General features: G+C 40.9%; 1 protein-coding gene across 1 annotated transcript in view; it reads left to right on the forward strand.

Moving 5' to 3' along the window:
• LOC138297105 (uncharacterized) overlaps positions 1 to 21687 on the forward strand; it is a 648847-nt gene that overhangs the window by 217090 nt on the left and 410070 nt on the right. The window contains exon 27 of the mRNA XM_069236605.1: positions 3241 to 3290. Coding sequence (XP_069092706.1) covers positions 3241 to 3290 — 50 coding nt within the window. The remainder of the gene's footprint in view (positions 1 to 3240; positions 3291 to 21687) is intronic.

Genomic DNA, 21687 nt, shown 5'->3' on the forward strand with positions numbered 1-21687 from the left:
GGGCAGGGTGTTCCAGCTCTTTGCTGCGAGGTAGGTGAAGGATCTCCCACCAGCCGAGGTCTTTCATATGCTGGGTATGGCGGCTAGGTCTTGTTGAGCGGAGCGGTCTGGTGGGGGAGTAGAAGGTGATGCGGTGGTTGAGGTAGGCGGGTCCTAGATCATGGAGGGCCCTGTAGACATGGACAAGGAGCATGAAGTTAATTCTCTTCTCGATAGGGAGCCAGTGGAGGTCTGTTAGGTGATTGGAGATATGTTTGTGACGGGGAATGTCCAGGATGAGTCTCGTACAGGCGTTTTGGATGTGCTGTAATTTCTTGAAGTTCTTCTGGGTGGTACTGGCATAGAGGGCGTGGCCATAGTCGAGTCTGCTGATAACCAGGGCATGGTTTATGGTTTTGCAGCAGTCCTTTGGGATCCATTTGTAGATCTTCTGGAGATGTCAGAGTGTGTGAAAGCAGGAGGATGTGACTGAGTTGACTTGGCAGGTCATGGTGATCGATGAATCCAGGATGATGCGGAGGTTGCATGTGTGGTTTGTTGGGCTGGGCTGGTGCTGAGGGTCGATGGCCACCAGGAGTCGTCCCAAGCTGATGTGGATGGTCCCAGAATGAGGATCTCGGTCTTGTCAGAGTTGAGCTTGAGGCAGCTTCATCCAGACAGCAACGACTTCCATCCTGTTGTGGAAATTCTCCTTGGCAGTAGTGAGGTTTTGGTCAGTGAGATGATCAGCTGGGTATTGTCGGTGCAGGAGACGATGTTTAGTCTGTGGTCCCTGAAAATGGACGCGAGAGGGGCCATGTAGACATTGCATAGTGTGGGGCTCAGGGAGGAGCCATGTGGAACTCCGCAGCTGATCTCTGTAGGGTCTGACAGGTAGGGGTGAGTCTGAATCTCTGTGGTCGGCCAGACAGGAAGGAGCATATCCATTGTAAGGCCTTTCCACAGATGCTGGCTGCATGGAGCAGAGGGTGAGGTGTGAGACTGTGTCAAAGGCAGCCGATAGGTCCAGTAGTATGAGGGGTTCTGTACGGTCATGGTCGAGGAGTGAGCGAATGTCATCGGTGGCAGCGAGGAGTGTGGTCTCCGTGCTGTGATTGCTCCTGAAGTCTGATTGGGAGGTGTCCAGTATGTTGTTGTCCTCGATGTGCTTACGGAGCTGAGCATTGATGTACAGAGGAACTGTAGCTAGGCTATAGTGGTTGCACAGTAGAACCTGGGCAGGTTTGATGATAGCACTATTTAGACTCAGTGCAAGGCACTATGCTGCAGCACCAATGAAATGCTACAGAATAACTCAGAAAACTTGCATAACACATCAAGGATAGGAGTATTTAGAAGGGACACATTGCTGTTGTTCACACATATTGCCCAAAGACTCAGGCTCTAACGGTGCTCTTGATAGTACGGGAGGATAAGGATGATATTTGCACTGTGCAATCTACGTCCAATCAACAGTCCGTACCGCACTTACTTAGGTGCACTGTGGTCTCGAACTGAAGCTTACCACTACCAATGTGAAAATTGTAATCACAGTGAGGCATATTTTGTCCCACAATAAAGACAGAGGAGGAAATTTGTGAACCATAAAGATTTATTGCAAATTAGTAGAGACATAGGCCCTCACCACAACTTCGTGATCTTTTCCAAAGACCACCGAAGCTGCGGGCTTGAAGTACCACCAGTGCTGGCAGTCTTAAGACTGCCCTAATACGACTGATCTCTGACTTCTGCCGGAAATCGGGTGGAGTTCCAAGACCAGTCGTGCTGGTGGTCAGTGGTGCAGAGGCGGTACCGCAACGCCAAAAAAGAGACAGCACGCCATATTACAACCTGTTATACGTGCGGCGTGTCCAGATGGCGCGGTGCTGCTGGCGGTGGAAGCACCAGGACCCATCCCCTCCCGGACAACCTCCTCGACAAACGAGGTAGGTGGATCGCCCGACAAAGGGTGTGTGTGTGTATGTGTGCATATGTAAATGTCGTGAATGCGGGGGGAGTGTTTGTGGGTGCGTGTCTGTGTGTGAGTTTTTGGTGTGTGGACGGGGAGGGGGTTGAGTGTGTGAGTGGATGGGGAGATCGGGTGAGTGTGTGTATGTGGTGCAGGGGGTGTGGGAATGTATGTATGCGCATGGGGGAATGAATGAATGCATGCGCATGGGGGAATGAATGAATGCATGCATGTACGTGGTGTTTGTCAGTGTGAATAGGTGTGTGTCACGTTTGCGTGGGTGAGTTGGGGTGTGTTTGTGTGTAGAAGTGTGTGAGTACATGTGTGTGGGGTATGTGGACATGTTTGCGAGTGTATCCTGGTGACAGGAATGCTTATTCCTGTCGCCAGGGTGCAAGACCGCCAGCTTTTTCTTGCGGTGTGACCACTATAAAAATGCTGACAGTCTCCTGCCTCATGATACCTCTATGAGCTGCCACCTTCAGCCCAGCGGAAGTGGTAATGTGGAGGAACGGGTGGAGGATCGGCGGTTTGGCTTTCGACAAACCTCCAAACCCCTTATTTGGTGATATTCACCACTGGCCCATCGGCGGTGGCAGCGCCACAGGGTTTTGTTGAGGGCCATAATCTCAAATCAGTAAATTCAATCATAAATAAATAGCGACCTGATTTCAGTTTCAGCAGAGCCGGAAAATCAGCTAGGCAAATCATGTAAGCGATATTCGGTTCAGTGAAAGGCAGAAGTTAATTGCATGAATATTCAGCTCCCCTTAAAGGAAATACCCATTTGCAAAACTAAAATGACAGAGTCGGGGAATTCATAAGCAGCAGGTGTCAGTGAGCACAGAATTTCAAATAGAACCAAATAAAGGTTTCAGTCAAGAAAATATCCCTAAAATGTTCAGAATTTGTTGATAGTGGGCTAATTTAAATTACAATCTTCTGGACCCTCTTCACCCACTTCCTTGTGAACTCTTTTCTTTTTGCTCTTTCCAAATTGTGTTCTTGTACTTCTTGTTTTGTTGACTCAGTTGCAATATTTGTCAGTTTTCATAGATCATATTTCAACTCACAGATGTTGGGTACATTTCTGCCATACTGATTCACGTTTCCAATGGCTGTGTTAAAATTAGTTGACAATGTAGTCACTTGTAGAAATAGACTCACTGGAGATGCTTAAAAACCAGGAGTGGTGGCCATCCTAACTCCATATCAAGAAGCGGGTCTAACAATTTCATTCATTCATCAAGATCTTCACAAGTATTAATCCATGACGATGTTTGCTTTTAAAGGACGAAGTTGAAAAGGTCAAGAGGAAGCTTCTCATTGATTACTGCCAGAGGTGAGTTTTGCACATACATGAACTCTCTGAAGTGAGTGAATTAATATATTTTTATTACCTTACCTATTATTTTGATTTCTTCTTTTGGTAGCTTTGTAAAGTATCTTAACTTATTTGTTAACTTATGTCAACTTAGCGCATAAGAGCCGGTTACTCCAGCTCAGAATTTGGCCTCCTCTGCAGCAGTATCGATACAGGCACCATCTTGGAGGTGTGTTGCATTTGGACTTACATATGTATTATTGGTTACTAAGTGTAGCTGTTGGGGACAGATAGTCACTTTAGGAGTTAATGGAGGCTGTGTTCCAAATAATGATTGGATCTAAATGCCATCCTTCAAAAGAATAGTATTTGGTGATGTCTTCGGGGACATCAATCTGCCCAGTTTGTTCAGAGTCCTAGTACCCTAAAGCAATAAGGGGCATTACAATGATCTATTGAAAACTGAATATCAAGAAACACAGAGGAAGACTCATCAAAGGTTTAGGAAGGGGCATAATGAACAACTTCCTGTAAACTTTGTGGATTCCTTGAGTCTGGGCAGCTGTTTCACAGATAGGCTAAAATTGTCTAGAGCAGTGATACTCAAGGGGGAAACAGCCTTTATCACAAAGTCTAAAGAACAAGAAGCCTTTACAACAAATGCTTTATAACGAAAATGCCTTACAACGAAAGGCTTTTAGAATGGAATTTTATTCATTTACAACGGTTGCCTTTTACAACGAAAATCGTGGGAAATGCATGTATATTGCGGGTAAGTAAACAGCTTATAAATATATTTATGTTTTTATATATATATATATATATATATATATATATATATATATGGTGTGTATAGTTTTTAAAATATGTATACATATATATGTTTATATTATTTTTAGGTTTTTAGGGTGAGTATTGGTTTTTGGGTGGTAGGGGGGACTTTTAGAGTTTAGGGTGGGTATGGGTTTTTGGGTGGGTAAGGGTAAATTTAGGTTTTAGAGTGAGTATGGGTTTTTGGGTGGTAGGGTAAATGTTATAGTTTAGGGTGTGTATGGGTTTATAGGTTATAAGGGAAATTTAGGTTTTAAGGTGGGTATGGGTTTATAGGTGGTAAGGGAAATTTTAAGGTTTAGGGTGGGTATAGGTTTTTGGGTGGTAAGCAGATTTTTAGGGTTTAGAGTATGTATAGGTTTTTTGGGTGGTAAAGGAGTTGTTAGGGTTTATGGTGGGCATAGGTATTTAGGTTGTAAGGGGATTTTTATTGGGTTTGGGGTTGGTATAGGTCTTTGGGTGGTAAGGGATTTTTTAGGGTGGGTTTAGGTTTTGATTGGTAAGGGGATTTTTTGGTGTTTAGGATGGGTATAGGTTTTTGGGTGGTAAGGGTTTTTTGGGGTTTAGAGTGGGTATAGGTATTTGGGTGGGAAGGGCATTTTTAGGTTTTGGGGTGGGTATGAGTTTTTGGGTGGTAAGTGGATTTTTAGGTTTTAGGATGCGCATAGGTTTTTGGGTGGCAAGGACATTTTTAGGGTTTGGGTGGGTATGGGTTTTTGAGTGGTAAGGAGATTTTGAGTTTAGGTGGTCATGGGTTTTGTGGGTGGTAAGGGAATTTTGGGGTGGGAAAGGTTTTTTTTAGGGATCAGGGGTTATTGGTTAAAAGGTGTGTATGTATGTATGTATATTTATATGTATTTACATTGTTAAAATATATCTTTACAGCGGATGCCTTTATAAAAAATATGTATTTTACAAGTAAAAATAAACCCATTATATATAATATATATATTTATATATAAAATAAACATATGTATGTGTGTGTGTCTGTATACATATATATAAATATATTTATAAAGGGTTTATACTTACTTGTTAAATACTTACATTTTGTGGTAAAGGCTTTCGTTCAAAAGGCATATTTGTTGTAAAAAGCTAAATCTCATTTTAGAAGCCTTTCCCTGTAAAGGCATTTGTGTTACGATCTTTGCGTTGTAAAGCCATTGCTGCTACTGGGATTCGGGATTCCGTCATACTTCTTACTTAGAATATGGCCCAGGGGCCGCATGCGACTCTCCTGATCTTTAAGTGTGGCTCCTTGGTCAACAGCGTCTTGGGGCTGCTGTTTACTCGACTCAGCACCAACATTAACATTTTTAAAATAAACGGGCAAGCATATTTAGTTTCAAGTTAATTAAAGATACAAAAGTAAGAAACTAGGATGTCCTGCTCCACACAACTGTAGGACTACCTTCATTTAAAAAAAAACATCTTGCAACAAACATGTAAAGTACAGCCACAGAACTGCTTTACTTTAGTACATCGGATTATATCATTGAGAACTATTTTTTTTCAAACTGATAGCTTGCAAACATGGATATAGAAACATTCATGAGTACCACCCCCCACCATCCTGACAACAATGCTAACAGCGAACTAAGAGATAAGCCAGTTTTGTGCACCCTTTGGGTGGCCTGGGTTGCTAATATACATGGACAAAATTGTAGGTTATTAAATCAGCCTCAGGAGAAGGTTTTGTGCAGCACACACCTTGAAGTCCCGTATTTCAAGGTCCTCTTATATTTAATAATGAAGTAAAAGGAGGGGAAAGTGAAATAAAACGATTGCCCAGGATCGCATAATTAGGTCAAGTGGGCACACAGGGATCAATAGCGCATTTTTTGGTTTCACATTTTGCAATTGAGCCACTAGATGTACATGCTTCCCTTCCCCTGCACCCACCTTGCATCCCTCCTCTCCGATTGCCACCTTGCTGGCATAAATGCGGCCCTTGGTCACACCACAGACCAAACTTTTTGGCCCCTTGGAAAATGTTTGAGAGTACCCATAGTCTAAAGTCTTCAAATTACAGGCCTAGTCCTACTTCTTGGTTATTGATTCTCCACAACTTCAACATCTGTTTGCTTGGTGCTTCTGCACAGGTTATGAAGAAGCAATCCAGCCAGTATAATTATAAAGCCCTAGTGAGGTCGTTCCATGCTTTATCCGAACTGATAAAGAGTCCTTCTCAGCATAATGAGGAGAAAGTTGGTGCTTTTCTGCATCAAACAACACCCCTCTACCTGTTATTGTACTTTCTTATTCAGGTTTGTGGCTTTTCACCTGGGATTTCAGCTGCTGTATGGCAATCATTGGCCACTATCTTTGCTTGGCCTAGTTATGAAACCTGTTTATAGCAAAGGGTACTCAAGAGCACGTTTTTTAAACTGCTTTAATTAATATTCTCTGAATTTAACTCAAACTCCAACATAGAACCTGACCCTTAGTTATTTGTTAACACCATAAATATTAATTATTCAAAGGCCACTGGTGTTTACAATTTGTAATCACCCGTCTTTATAGCATTTTCTTGTGGTCAAATATGTTGTTATATCGCGACGTGTAACAACCATTAGTACAAATAGGAAATATTCAATGAGGTTGTTGGAGTCTACAAGGAGATACCACCTGAAGGCCACGCAATTATGCTTTCATTGAAAATTAAAGCACTGGTTGCCCTGTTTTACCACTGCATACCGAAAACAACCAGGGGGTAGATTGCTCTGCATGGGTAAATCTAACTTTATATATTGAATTTTAAACAAATGATTTCAAGACAGCCACAATATGTACATTCCCCAGACATGGCTTCTTCTCTCCAACATCTTTCTCTTATTTAATTTAAGTTATAGGCCGTTGGTGATGCTCCTGAGGTTTACAACTTCCTTTACTCAAACCAGAGATGCTTAGCGCCCCTCGAATTGCTTTGTTGCCTAATGAAGAATTTGTTCTGGTAGTTACTTGAGCACAGTAGTTAACTCACTCATCCAGTCAGCTTGAAGAGCGAATTTCCTTGAGGGCTGCCTCGAGAAATATGATCTTACCTAACCATATCAGTGAATGCACTGTCAAAAAAATAACATTAGATCTGGATTTTGGGCTCAGAATTATGTAAGCAAAGGCAAAGACTCCATTTGTGTACCGTGTTTCTTCCCAAAGTTACATTTTTGTACATGTTTAAACTTAAAATGCAGAGAGTCAAAACATGACAGTTTATACACTTTACCTAAAAGAACTAATGCAGTTTCTTACCGTCCACAGTTTAATTGTAACCGTTTAAACCTCGCCCCACCTTTCACAGTGCGGCCTGTGTGCAGTTGCCAGGTAGAGTCAGGCGTCCTTTCTGAACCTTTACATGTGGACATACATGTATGTGACACATGTCGCACTGGGTGATAATAGCCTCTAACCCCAGCTGTTCAATAGCTAATATTTTTTTTAAAAGATGGGTAGTGGAGGTTGTTGTTTAAAAACATTTTAAACAGAGCATTACAGTGGGTGAGACTACATTTGGGGTTCTGATGTCACAGCAGAGGTACAAACCCCATAGGTCAAAAAATGAACAAACTCAGGCTCCTTGCAGGTGAAATCTAGATCCCATCACATGTAGACTGAAATGTGATTAATGATTTCGCTTACACCAATGCAGCATTTCAAGACGTCATCCATTAGTTCACGTTGGAAAATCGCGAATATCAGTAGCACTAGCATTATCTGTAAATAAACTGAGCATAAACTAGCTTTCCCTCTAAGACCAAACCATGCCACCTTGCCTCGTGATTCAAAAAATCTTCATAGTGCTGCAACGGGCTCTATGGAGGTTTGCGTGCCCTAATATCTGAAGTTCATTTCACTATTTTCCCTTTGGTATTATTGCCAAAATTAATCCACTCCACGGATTTCCCTCTCCAAATTTGCTGACACCTATTATGCTGCTTTCTTGGGAATGCAAATGCCCTTTTGATCGTTTTCAGAATATGCATAAATATAGATGTGTTTTGAGAGGCAATCTTTTAAAAGCGAGGCATCCCTAAATGTAACTAGGTACACGCCCTCTTACGATATCGGATAATTGGTCGCCCCCTCGTGTGACTTTGAACTGTTTCTGCTCCTTACACTTGTAATTTTTCTGGATATAATAGGGATCATATAGGGATCAGGTCCGCGCCCACACAACCTCGTCTATTTATTATCCTTACACTGTGCAGAGGCTCCTACAATCCTGCATGAGCCTCTGCCCTGTTTAGCTCACTCAGGCCTACCTATATATAGAAGGTGTTTTATAAGGTGGGTTGTGGGTACTTATTTGAAAACCCAGAGCGTGTTACACCAAGGTGTAAGGCGAAGGTGATTGACTCTTACTCGTCATATAGTGAAGAATTTAGGATTATAAGTGTGCTAGGCATGTCCTCGGTAACAAGATATATGCACTTAACCACATCCTGTACCCTAGAGCCCTATCTAACATGGTCGATGAAGCCCGAATATAGGTATTATTTTACCCGATTGCGGCTGAATCTAGTCCATCATCTCTTTGCCTTTCTGGTGGCGGAGGCGTGGCATGCATTTCTTCCACTGTGTTCATGCGCTGGGGTAACAGGGCAAACAGCCACGCACTTCATGTTGTTTTGTCCCTAGATGGAGATTTGTGCGTCCTTTTGAACAAAGGTTTTTTTTTATCTCACAAAGTAGTTTTGTATTACCTACATCGACTGTCATCCGAGGAAACCTGTTCAGCAGCCTTAAATTACCTGCTAACCGCTTTACACATTTGAAGGAAATATGCATTTTAAAATTGACAAACTGACATGTTATTAGATCTGGTTTTGGATTTATAACGACATATTAAAAGGTGTTCTGAAGATTTGTCATTTTAAATTTTATATGTAATGTTAGTGTCTTAGTATACATGTGTATCTACTATGTATATTTACTGGTTTTTATCTTAACATGCTATTTGTGCTTTAATGGTCTTTTTAAATAACTTTGCCGAATAAAGTAAAAACTGAATTTATCAACTCACTAAGTGCTCGGTCCAACTCCACTGCGCATGTGTAGGCAAAGCTAGGATGCAGCTATTTTATCCCTCTGATCCCCAGTGAGAGCAACCCTGGTGAGGATCCCAAAATAACAGTATTATGAAATATCCATGTACAGAGTTTACCAGCCCTTGCTGAGCCTGGATGAGGGACCGTTGTTCAAACCTTCATTTACACCAATCTTTTTTCTTATGTCACAGACTGGAGTGAGGTCCGATTTCGATGGTCCCACCAGCCTGTACAAAGATGAAAAGGGGTGGAGTTGCAAAAGTGTAGTACTCGGCCCTTTCTCATCTTGTCACTGACTGGCATGTAACAAGCAAATTAGACACCACCCAAGCCTGTGATCTCCCGACATGAAGGGAGGTATGAAAGGTACTTCCAGTGTTTCCATTGACCTAGTGGCTTCTGTTGAAAACCCATATCTAAGTATTCATCCAAGCACCCACCCTGCATATACTCAGCTATGCAACCAAACACATCCCTCTACCAGTGCTTAATTTAAGCCAGTGGTTGCTGGTGTGGCCATCAGCACTTATTTTTGAGGGCCGACATTTATTTTTCTGCATCAAGCATATACCTCAAGCAAAGACACATGTGGGAAAGATGAAAGAAGAGAAAAACGGAAAAGTGTCACAATGGGAGAAAGCAGAAAGCTGCCAGCGTGAGCGGAAGGGGCAGGGCATGGCTGTAAATAGAATAAAGAGGCCCGAGATGACTTTAGGATTATGGTGCTCGCACATTTAAATGCAACAGCCACTTGTTTCAGAGGAGAGCTTTGGGCACCAGCACGTTTTTATGTACAAATTAACCACTGTCCTCTACTAACCCATACTAAAGTGTATGAACCTTCAAATATCGAACCATCTATTTGTCCAAGAATACACTCATACAGCAACCAATCATCCATCCAACACATACGTTAATATACCTAGACCTGTCTATGTGTTGTCTGACTACATGTTATCCATGTACATGTGGCACTTGGTATTGTCTGTATTGGCTATGGATGTCAATATGTATGTACATATGTAGTGAATCTTAACAAAAATACCTAAAACAAGCCAGGCCTATTGGCTTTGCCGATGCTTGTTTGTTTAGGTTAGTTAGACGATTTTATTGTATAATCAAATACCTACCCCTTCAAAGAATATGTGTAATATGTCAATTTACTTAATAGGTACGGCACTGCACATTGATAAAACAAAGTATAAACCAAGAATGGAGAAAAACTCAAAGGTAAAGAGAGTGACAAAAGCACGTCAGAATATTACATTTACTTAAAAAAAAAAAAAACATCGTAAATGTACAGTTTTAAGCATTTACTTCAGATCTCATTAAAAAAAAATCCCTTCTTGGTCCTCAAGACAGAAGGTTATGTGTCAAGCATGACCTGCACATACAGTTTAGGCGGACCGTTTTTTGCGCTAAGGTTGAAACTGATTTCAAGTTTCCAATATATTTTTGACCACCATTATGCCCTTGACTCGCCTTTCTTTAGCATTTTGTGACATCCTTCATGAAAAATAAAAGATCGTTGAACATATTCGGAGAGTTTTCTTAATATGTTGTCTAAAAAACAGAGTTATTCTTTCAGAGAGCCTTCCTAATGTGTATCTTACAACTAGAGATATCCGTTCAGAGGTACATGTTCACCTTTTATATGGTGTATTGCTATTTAAGAGCACGTGGGCCAGGTTGCCGGGCAACGTTTTGCCTATGGTACAGTTTTTATTTTGACATAAATGCAATTTTATTGCAAATCTTATGTTCTCATGAGGATACATATATCTGACCTGCGTGACACAGTTAATTTTTGTAATGGTCGTCCCACCTTATTTATTGGTGTTGACGACAGTTTGTATTTGCCAACTAAGTTGAGTTTGTTGACCTTTGAGGCTGAGAATTGGCCAAATGAGATGTGGTGATGTCAGGGCCAACCTCGTGGAGAAAGCTATGTCCAGCCTGATCAGAATGGAAAGTCGACTATTCAACCACGCCTGTGATTTTCTTGCCAGTCTGTTGGTGCCTCAGTTTCATTTGGATGTGATGAAGGATTTCTACAAAAAACGACTTCCAGTTTGCTTGGAATTAATGGGTCTTTCTTTTGTGCAGCCAAGTCAGTCCCCTATTATTTTAGTAGCCTCAACAATGAAGAGCCCTGTTTCGTGAGTTGTTTACCCTGTCCCAGACAACAACAACTCTATCAATTAAGTAGGCATTGATTGATTAAAAATGTATATTTTTTTCTGAATTGGCTTTCTTCTACATGTAGCTTAGTATAAAGACAATGGGCCGCCACATAAATTACCTCTCTCTGCTGTTGTCAAATTTCATGGTTAAGTCAACTGGGTTTGTGCTTTAAAATATGGAGTTCCCCAATCTTAGACATTAAAGCATTCCTTTTGGTATGCTCCATAGTTACCATGAGGTCCATTTTAGAATGAGCAGCATGGGCTGTTGTTTGCAGTTCAGCAAATTCTCTGTAATGATTGCTTTTCCATCGCATTGTATTCTTTTTCTTTCATTCTCCAAAATCCTGTGGAAGGGCCTGTTACAGATCAGATTACTAGTGCAGAGACTTGCTAGAATAATTAATGTTTTATCACTCACCTTCTTTGTCCCTACAGAGATTGTGTGCTTCCTCTACTGATTGTGTTTCTTGGGATGGTGCTAAATATTTCCATTTTTAGCACATTTCAACATCTTTTTTTATTTTACTAGAGTGTTTAGCCAGTTAATGTTGCACAACACAAATATAAGTACATCACAAACATTGCCCAGTGATACGAACTGAAACTTTAATCATTTTAGTTGCAAACATGAAAAATTGCAACGATATAGAGAAACAAAAAGCAAAATAGAAAATGTAGAGTATAAAATAAGCTGTCAGTAAAGCAGAAATACAACAAAGAACCAACGAAGTCTAGTGAGTGCAAAATATCCAACAACTAAGTGCTGTAACCTAAACAATAAGAAAATGGAACTGATACCATTTTGGTATTAATGTATAATGAAACGTCTTGCTACAGGAAAGTAACTTATAGTTCTTTTTATAGTAAGGGTGTAAGTGTATTTCAATTATATCCAATTAATTGTCAAGTAAAATAACCAGTAATAACAATAATAATGCAAATGATTAATAAACTACATTAAGAAGGCCAGAAGACCAGAATTAGCAACCATGTATTCAAAGTTAGAATCATCATTAGCAGTTTAATATAAAAAAGAACCTGCAATGTGCAGTGTCCAGCTGTGTAGCACCCCTCACAAAGTGAAGTCAAAGGCTAGTCTGAAAGTAAATGTGTTTCTCTAACCAAGCCCATAATACCCTAGATTAAATGTTTCCACAGTCCCACCCTCAAATTCTTCAATCTCTTTCTGTCTTACAGTCATATTCTATTGCATCCCATTCTCTCCATGTAAACTCTTGGTTCATTTCTACTGAGTTCTTTCAACCAATGTTTGGTTTTCCTTCTTAAACTCTCTCTACTTCCAAATTTCTATAGCTATCCCCTGTCTTGTCTCCACTATAAATCTTTACGCAATCTGATTGGCTCAAACTAATAATATGTTCCCCGATTGTCCACCATCAACATCGACTGTTTTTTCTTTTGCTCTGTATGCCTTTTATATCGTGGTAAGCTCTTTTTGTTCAGTATATTTGTCTCTCAATTTACTCTGCTGACATTGTGTCTGAACTGTTATCTTACAGTCTGTTGCCTGCGTCGGTAAGTAAGGAGTTGCTCTAAGCAACCTTCTTGTTCTGATGTACAGCACAATGGCATTTCCTCTGTTATTAAAGCCAATAAATAAATAAATAACATGAATAATGATGTTAGACCTTTACTCAGCATTCCTGAAGAATGGTCCCGCTTTCCTCACAGGTTTCCAAGTGTGTGTATGCACACAATTTAGCGTATGCTCAGTTTAAACATTAAGGGATACTGCTTCTAGAATACATGACACACACACATAGGCTGATTACATTTTTAGATGAGATATTGTCTCTTCTGCAATTGCAATCCACATAGTAACTATAATTCATAAAGTTTTGAGACATGTTGAAACTCTGAACAAATTCCTCTCATCAAGCATCTGAGATCACATCTTCAAGTTAAAAACCTTCTCAACATTAATGAACTGCTATAATTACATCACTCCATTATACATGGGATAAAGTACGCCCTGCTGTACAGTATAAGCATAGTGGAAGCCATTAAGGAGCTCCTTGTTCACAGAGAAGAATATGGCTGAAGACTGAGTTGCATTATCAGGACATAGAACTCAGAGGTGATTTGCAATCTTCTTTTAACGTTTTGCAATGGTATTTTATTCCTTATAATACATTGTCATACCATCATCCTTTCCACAAACCGCTTAAATCTTTGGCGTCTTGCTCTTTCATAATAGAGATAGTATGGTTGCAGATAGGAACAATAAAAGCAGAATTTGTAGTGTGAAATTAAACACACCAAAAAGGATTTAGCAATTTGTTGAAAAAATTATTTGCATCATTTTGAAGTAAATCAGATTAGAACAGTGTTGTAGTTTAGGATGTGCAGAAAAATGCAGATATACTCTGTTTTCTGTAATGAACTACAGCATTCCAATAATACTTATGGAGCTGAAAATATCTCCTATTTGCTGATCACTTTTCATTTTAGAAAAATGGTAGGAAAAGTGAAGCCTCCTTTCCTTTAATAAACTGCAGCTAAAACTATTCTCTGTGACCTGTCTTTTACACTGGGTGCTGAGAGGAGGCATTATGATGGCACAGCATTCCTGTAATAACGTATGAAAGTTGAGCAGCTACATCACCTCGTAATTACAGTTGGCCAGAGATGTCAATAAGAAATTAGCAGCAGGTTTTTAGAAAGGGATTCGAAGCTCCTATGTACTATGAAGATAAAAATTCCAGTCTAGCACCTCGACAAGCTGGAAACTGAGGAACTCACACCAGCAAGTATTGAAATATTAAGGATTTAGCCCTTCCCTTGTTTTTATCTAGTTCCTAAACAGACCCACATTCATATAGCTGATGCAGCCTGGTTGTGAGCACCCCGTAGGATGTTTGGGGTGCATCCCCGTTCCATGAACAATAGCTTGATTACTATATTGCAGTTCATCACGGTTTACAATTGTTATTCATAACGGGTGTTCATATCACCCAATTTAATGATATCCTGTCTATTTCCATCAGACGGGACAGAAGGCCTTGCCAAGACTGGACTTGTGAGTTGTAGGTCAATGCACAGGTCAACTGCAAGCTTTCATCTCACTAAACTATCCTTCCCAGCTAAAATGCCCCCAGGAGTGACCCAACTAAAAATGGAAGAGGAACAAAAGTTGAGCAAAACATGATGCTGACCACCTTGCTTCAGTGGACGCACAGCTCTCGCGTTGTATGTGAAATGTTCCACTCTTCTAGCAGTGTGTGTCTCTTGTTGTGCCTACTACTGTTGCCAGATCGTTTCCAGACCTCGTTTAGTGCTTGACATTTGTAAATTGGCATGAGTTGTGTTTCCCATTTTAGGGCAGATTTTCTCTTAAAGCCAATGTTTGTTTTTAAGCATTGATGCCTAAGATGTGCCGCACCCACGCCACAAAGGGAACACAGGCATTCCGATGAGGTTCAGGAAAGGAGGATCCACACTCGGGGGGCCGCAAGCTGACATGATTCTTAGGTCCAGATTTAAGAGGGCCTGGCAACATACATTGCCACAATAGCGTCATTTTTTTACGCTAATGTGGCAATATTATGGTAGAAACGCTGCACCATATTTACAAAGTGGTGTAATGCATGCATTGTGCCACTTTGTAACCCCTTACGCCACATTATGCCTGCGCTAGGTATAATGTATGCAGAAAAATGGCGCAATTAAATCTAAAAGATTTCTTTGCGCAATTTTTAGCTGTGTTTTTAACACCTGTACAGAGCAGGCATTAAAAGGAGGCAAACCATTGTTTTCAATGGGCTTCAATGTATTTTGCAAAATTGGCATACATTTTTTTGGCGCTAATTCTACAAAGCGCCAAACTAGTGTAAAAAATGTTGATGCTAGTTCCCTAACTACCGCCATAGTGCATCATATGTTAAGTACGGCGCACACGTGGTGACGTTAGGGGGGCGCTAAGGGGCACAGTAAAAGGGGCGCTGCATATGATGCAGCGCCACTTTTCTTAAATATGGCCCCTAGTTTTTATCAGCTGGTCGTGTTTCTGGTGCCTGCCCGCTTGCCCCGCAAAACACAGCTGCTGCAGTACACCTTCTAGTCTCCAGGGTCATGTGTATGTGCCTTTATGGACGCCTTGTTGCTCTCAGGGTCTGATGAGGTCATGTGCATTACCGAGAGCACAGCATGAGTGCAGTTCAGAAAGAAATGTGATGCTTCTCAGCTCGCCATGACAAACAGTAACAGGATACGCATAACTATTGCCCCCATTGACAAAAGTATTATTATTATTAATGTCGTAATGAATGACGAAATGTTAGGGTCGGTAAAAAGGCGCAGCGTTCTGAACTGGAAAATCAAACATCTCCTGGGAAATCGGAGACCCCTTCCATCCCCAGTAGAGCCCAAAAGCAATAAGCGATAGGGAAAGAATAAAATATGTTTTCTGTTTAATTTAATTAAGTAGCATTATTAATAACACCGAATTAGATTTTCGTGATGCCTAATAAGAAATAAGCAATAATGCAATAATATCTTATCAGACAGTCCGGACTCCTGATGTTGTTTTCAGAGAGATAATCTAATTTCGTAGCAGGGTTGTGTTTCTTTTTTTAATTCATTTATAATGCTCATGGCTTTTTCTGCTGAGCTCGGTTCTTTTATACCAGGTTGTTGGTGAATCCTAAATATGGATACAGCTAGGAAGCCATTTTAAATCTATAGAGCTGTACTTACTTTGCTGGCATCGTGAAAGGCTCCCCTTTCCGAAATTACACTCAAGGGTGGATGAAAATAAAATATATGTTCAGTGCTGGCACAAGGGATGTTGACTGCAGGGCCTGGCAGTCCAAACATCTGTGGTTGGCCAACCCCCGCCATGCACAGCCTTTTGTGGTACATAGCAGAGGTTGGATGCAAGGCCCGACCTTTGCCCAGGGGGGCAACATGCATTGCAGGTCAACTCAGCTGCATGTGACATTTTAGTGACCAATCAAAAACTGGCCTCCTTTATTCAATTTAGTTTGGTTAGCAGATTCAAGTTTGAGTTCAACAACCCATGCTGTCTCGTTGCCACTTTTTGGACTTTCTGTGAATCCTTGAACCCAGTTGTGAGTCAGTGAGCCACGTGGGAAGTCCAACAAGAGGGGACAAATCTGTATGAGGAGACCCAACATAGACCCACAATCCCTTGCTGGTGTTAGTGGACCCGAAGGCAGGGTTCATGGACTTTGTTGAGCCACAGACACCAGGCGCGAAGGGCACCCATAAAACATGGTGGCATGTTTCATTGCATAGTCACCTTCTCCTAGCCTTGCCCCTAAGACTATGCATCACTGCTTGTGACTGGAAAAACTAGGGAGCACTTAATGGTTTGGAGAACTTTCTTGTTTGACCCTGAAGTACTCTCTTCCTTCTGCACTGCCTGCATGTGCAGTTGTAGGCAGACTAAAGGGAAAATCGGCATTTGAAGGAATTCGGGATTGTCCACAGAAGGTAAATATGGGAGTGGTCAAGAAATGTGTGTGTCCCAAAGGTCCCATGTTAATATAAATTCTGGTGTCACTCATTATCTTTGTCATCCTTCCAAATTCATTGTTCATAAAAAGATTTTTTGGAACTAACTGGCCATGAACAAGACACGTCTCCTTCTGCTCAGCAATGAGTTATTGAACCCCAGGACTAGTTGTAGTGAGAGTACTCATAACTGCCCCCTCCCCAAAAAGACTTGCACCCAGTGAACTTGTACTTTTTAAGAACCATTTCACTCTGTGCTGATCTTGCAACTCCACTTTTAATTTTTAACATATATACATAGTTGCCACATATACTAAGACGTAGGTTCCCAGTCAAATGTAAAATCTTCTTATCAATGTGATTTGATCCTTTTAAAGATGATACAAAGGGCCAGATCTAAAAAAGCCACCCCATCAGGGATGACGCAACACTCAGAATTTCCCCAGATTTGGCTCACCATAAAAGGTCGTTTCTTTTTTAATGTATGCCTGCATCTCTTGCACCCACAAACAATAGGGTTCGTTGGCTAATTGTTTGTTTGAAGATGTAAGCAGGGTTGGGCCCTTTAAGCATATTTTGCTGCTTGTTGACTCAGCAGCAGGGATGGCTAGTTACATTTCAGAGTGGTGTAGCGAATCACCTCCTCTGAATTACAGTAAACGAGCCCCGTTGTCTTCAGTGGTGTTCAGTGCAAAAATCGTGTTGAATAGAAAATATTAAAACACATTTTCACATTCATTTCCTTAAAATTAGTTCTGAAATGCCACTTGAGAAATATTCTTGTGATCCTCCCCAGGATTTTTGCAGGTTCATTTGCTGTAAGATACTCTGTAGAAAACTGTGGCATAGTTGTGCTTTTCAACACATTCACCCTACAAAAATGACAAACAAACATAGGTGATACAACCTGTTCAGAATATACAATATGACGTAACATAACATGTATTCACCTTTTTACATTTCACTTACTTTGAGTTTTCTATCCTTACCTCTTCAAATAGATTCTCAATCATATGTTTTTACACTCGGCTAGCAATATCAAGGCAGTTCACAGCAAAAGAAGACACATTTTACACACTCAAACAGCAGTTCTCAGTTTATGAAGGCACCACAGGTTCAGATAAGACATGCTACATTAGTCCATCAGATTACCGTTTTAGGAATGCTACTGAAAGTCAGTCGAATACTCCCTTAGATATTACACTTTTGAAAATTGAGTAGTTTGCTCCAAACATCAGCTTGGCGATTTATGAAAATAAACTCATTTGTCTATCGTATAATATTTTTCATTTTGAAAAACAAACGTGCTTTCCCCAAGCCAAAACTTAAAATGTATCATTTACCTGGCCTATTTCCAATTGAACTACTACTGCACATGGATATAACCCGCCGTGCATGTCCATGTATCATTATCTCGTGCCATGGAGGCTCTCAATGCACCGAGATAAACCATCATTAACCTGTGGCCACCGTTTTTTCCCCGTGGACACCATCGTGCCACAAATGGACACAGCATTCCAGCAATTAATATTAATATGCCAGGGTCTCTCTCTTCCTAGGGTAGATACCATCACACCATTGGCAGGCCAAAAAAAAGCCATCTAGGCATCAACTCATTCGCACACACATATATGCATAGACACTAGTGGGCACACACATGCAAGAACGCACACCTGCTCTTAAACACACAATTTGAGATATAGTTTTTACTTACCATCTGCTGGCTACATGTATGCTTCCCCTCCAGCTCCTCCTCCTCAGCCTGCCATGCTCCAGGGAGTATCTATCGTGGTTTGGGACAGTAAGGGTGGGCATTCCTCTCAGCAAGTTGCTCCCTCTTGAGACAATCACAGCAGACCCTGCCCTGGGGCCTTTGTCAGCCCTGGCTGCGTGAGACAGGCCCAACTAACGGAGGAGTCCAGATTCCTCAGTTTGGACCTAATGAAGGGCCACCAATGTGGCCAGGGAGCGCAATGCTTAGGATCGCTGACTTTTTTCAAAGCAGAGAAGGAGGGAGAGTGCACTTCGTCGCCTGCCTGATCATTCTCACAGCAGACAACCTAAGGTAGTCCAGCATCTCGGTACCCTCCCATTTGGGGGATGGGGCAGCTTGAGGAAGTCTACGAGGAACAAAGTGGCTAGCATTTTTGTCCTCACAGCAGAGCCAAAACGTTTTACAAATATTTGAGCATTTTGTGTCATTGGAAGAAGGGTTAGGATTCACAATGTCTACAGTCCTCTCCCCTTTCAGCCTCACTCACAGGATTCAAAGGAAACAACAGCCAACCTCTGCTGGGCAGCACAGGCTGCGCCAGGTGTGACTGTTCTCTTCCAGTTGGTTCTGAACAGGCCCGAAGCCGAAAAATAAGTGTTGGGCACCTTCAGACCCTGGTACAAGTTAAGTATGTGTGCTGACGCAGGGAGGATATTATTCATGGTGGCCTTCTTCCTTATTCTGTTGAGACAGCTGTCCATGGGAGCCCTGTGAACTGCAAAGCTGGCATCACTGAAAACTACCTTAACCAATGCACTTGCAAACGCCATTTACTGTTTGTCCTTTTTGCTGGATTACTTAATTATGACAAGCAAAGACCTCCTCCTCCCCTGACGATGAGGAGTTCTCCATTGGAGAAATGACCCTGGAGCACTAGAACCCTACACGGTACATGGTTTACACAGATATTTCTATCCAGTAGGTGTTACTGAATTTTGAGTGCGCAAACATTTTTGAGGAATACCCTTGAAACGTCTGTCTGTACTCAGCTACCTTAGACCTACACTGAGGTGTTATAGGTTATGAAGTCTCGTGAAATCCACCAATTCATTTAGTATTGAAAAATGTACGTGGAAAGTAAAGTGCGAATGACAGACATTAATTCATTATTCTAAACCTAACATATTAGTAATTTAGGCATAGTGCAAACCACAGAAAATAGGTATATGTCACACATGTACGTCAATACCATACGGCCTAGTAGGCAATTTCCAAAATGCGTACTTTACACATGCATTGCGCTGAAATATATGTGAATTAGCAAAACGTACGCGATATTTTCTGTTTTCAAATCGGGCATATTGGGACAGCATGCTCCTTGTAAATAGCAGCCACGTTTACAGGGCTTGCAAGATTAATTTGACTATTAACAGTTTCATTTACCAGAAGAAAACTGTAGCGTCCCTGTAAATTACCTTAAGCCACAGTGCTGCATACAATTTCAGCTTGCCGAGCAGCTTGGCAAAACAAATAGGTCTGGTCTGTAATTGGAACACGATCCTGCCTATGGGCATTTCCAGGACTTCTTAATTGGGCATGGCACAGAAGAGAACTGACTTCGTGAAAGAGGCAGAAAGATTTTACTGACCGAGTATCTTTTATCCAAATATTTATTTAAGTAGAGAAACATTACATTTCTGCAAAATGGGAATTTTTTAAAAAACAAAGCAACACAGACTTTGTACATGCGGACTGCATTGTCAAATGAACCGGACCGGGCATTTGCTGAAAAGTATTTCGTGTGATTGGGGCGTACGGAAGGGTTTCAAAAGAATTAATGATTGAATGTCCTTTCTTTTATGGAGTCCAGCTATCTCATTTATCTCCACTGATTTGTGAAATGTATCTGCTCGGGCAGGTCGCTAATATACATTTTCATCTTTTGATAGAGATTATTTGGCAGCCTATGTTTAATGATAAAAATACCACGTAATATTTATTACATACAGCAATGCTGAACGCTTTTCTAAATGTTATTGTGCTTTCGCCACCATACAGTGCACATATGTCATACTTGACATTTTGAAAAAGCCACAAATGGCCTTGTGTTCAGTTATGCATTCAACATAAAAGTTCTTGAAATACAAATTAAGGTAACAAACAGAAAAACAAACTTAGGGAGGTAGTGAATTCAGATTCTGAAAAAGCATAATATTGATTGCAAACTTGCAGAAGTTTTCCCCACCAGACATTGACTCATTCTACGAGGGTCAATCGCCATATCCCTTCTAGTTGTGCTTGCATAGTTCATCGGGGTTTGCTAATACAGTGGTTTGTCCTCAGATTGTTTCTTCTTTGGCCTACACCCACTTTTAGAGTTCATGCTTTCACACTGTGATATCCGGGACTTGCATAGATTTCAATTTGATGGCTATTACCCTTTTTGCAAAGTCCATTGTCAAATCTATGAACTTGCAATACGATCTATTTGTCTTGGTCTAGGTATAAGCACCAGTAGGCATGTTTTGGATATGAGGAGTTCCCTGTCAGTTTGATAATGAGCCAAAACTTTTCTGCCCTAAAGTAGAATCACTGGGCAAAGCCAGACCATGTGGTCAAAAGAGGCCTTATACCAATATCCTCTTGTTAATAAAACACAAAGAAGGACCTCAGGGGTACCTTCTTCTTAATTAATTACTGGAAGTTTGTACTATCAAAAGCTATTCCCAGGGCTCCATCATAAGATTCTTAGTTTATTTTATGATTTATTTTTTTGATATATTATCTAGTCCTTCTCCCACCAATAAATAATCTGTTCAGTCTATGTTAGAATGTATTAAGTAACGGCTATGGCAAGTTAGCTAATCTTGTTTAATTATTATGTTTTTTGGTGTTGGACGAGTGTTTGTTACTCTCAGTTGAAAACTGTTGGCTGCAGGTCTCTTTTTTGAGAGCTTCTGTATAGCCCGTGTTAATACAGTTAAACTTGAAAATCATGAAAAAATGTATTAATAGCGCTTAGACTCTGCAAAAATCACTGAATGAAGTACTATACGACAGGGTATTAGTTTAATTTTACATTGATCAGTGTGAACTATCCAGACCTGTGTCTTGTTAAATGGGATATTATCCAGGTTATC

The sequence above is a fragment of the Pleurodeles waltl genome, chromosome 5, assembly GCF_031143425.1.
Source record: "Pleurodeles waltl isolate 20211129_DDA chromosome 5, aPleWal1.hap1.20221129, whole genome shotgun sequence".
NCBI classification, from domain to species: Eukaryota; Metazoa; Chordata; class Amphibia; order Caudata; family Salamandridae; genus Pleurodeles; species Pleurodeles waltl.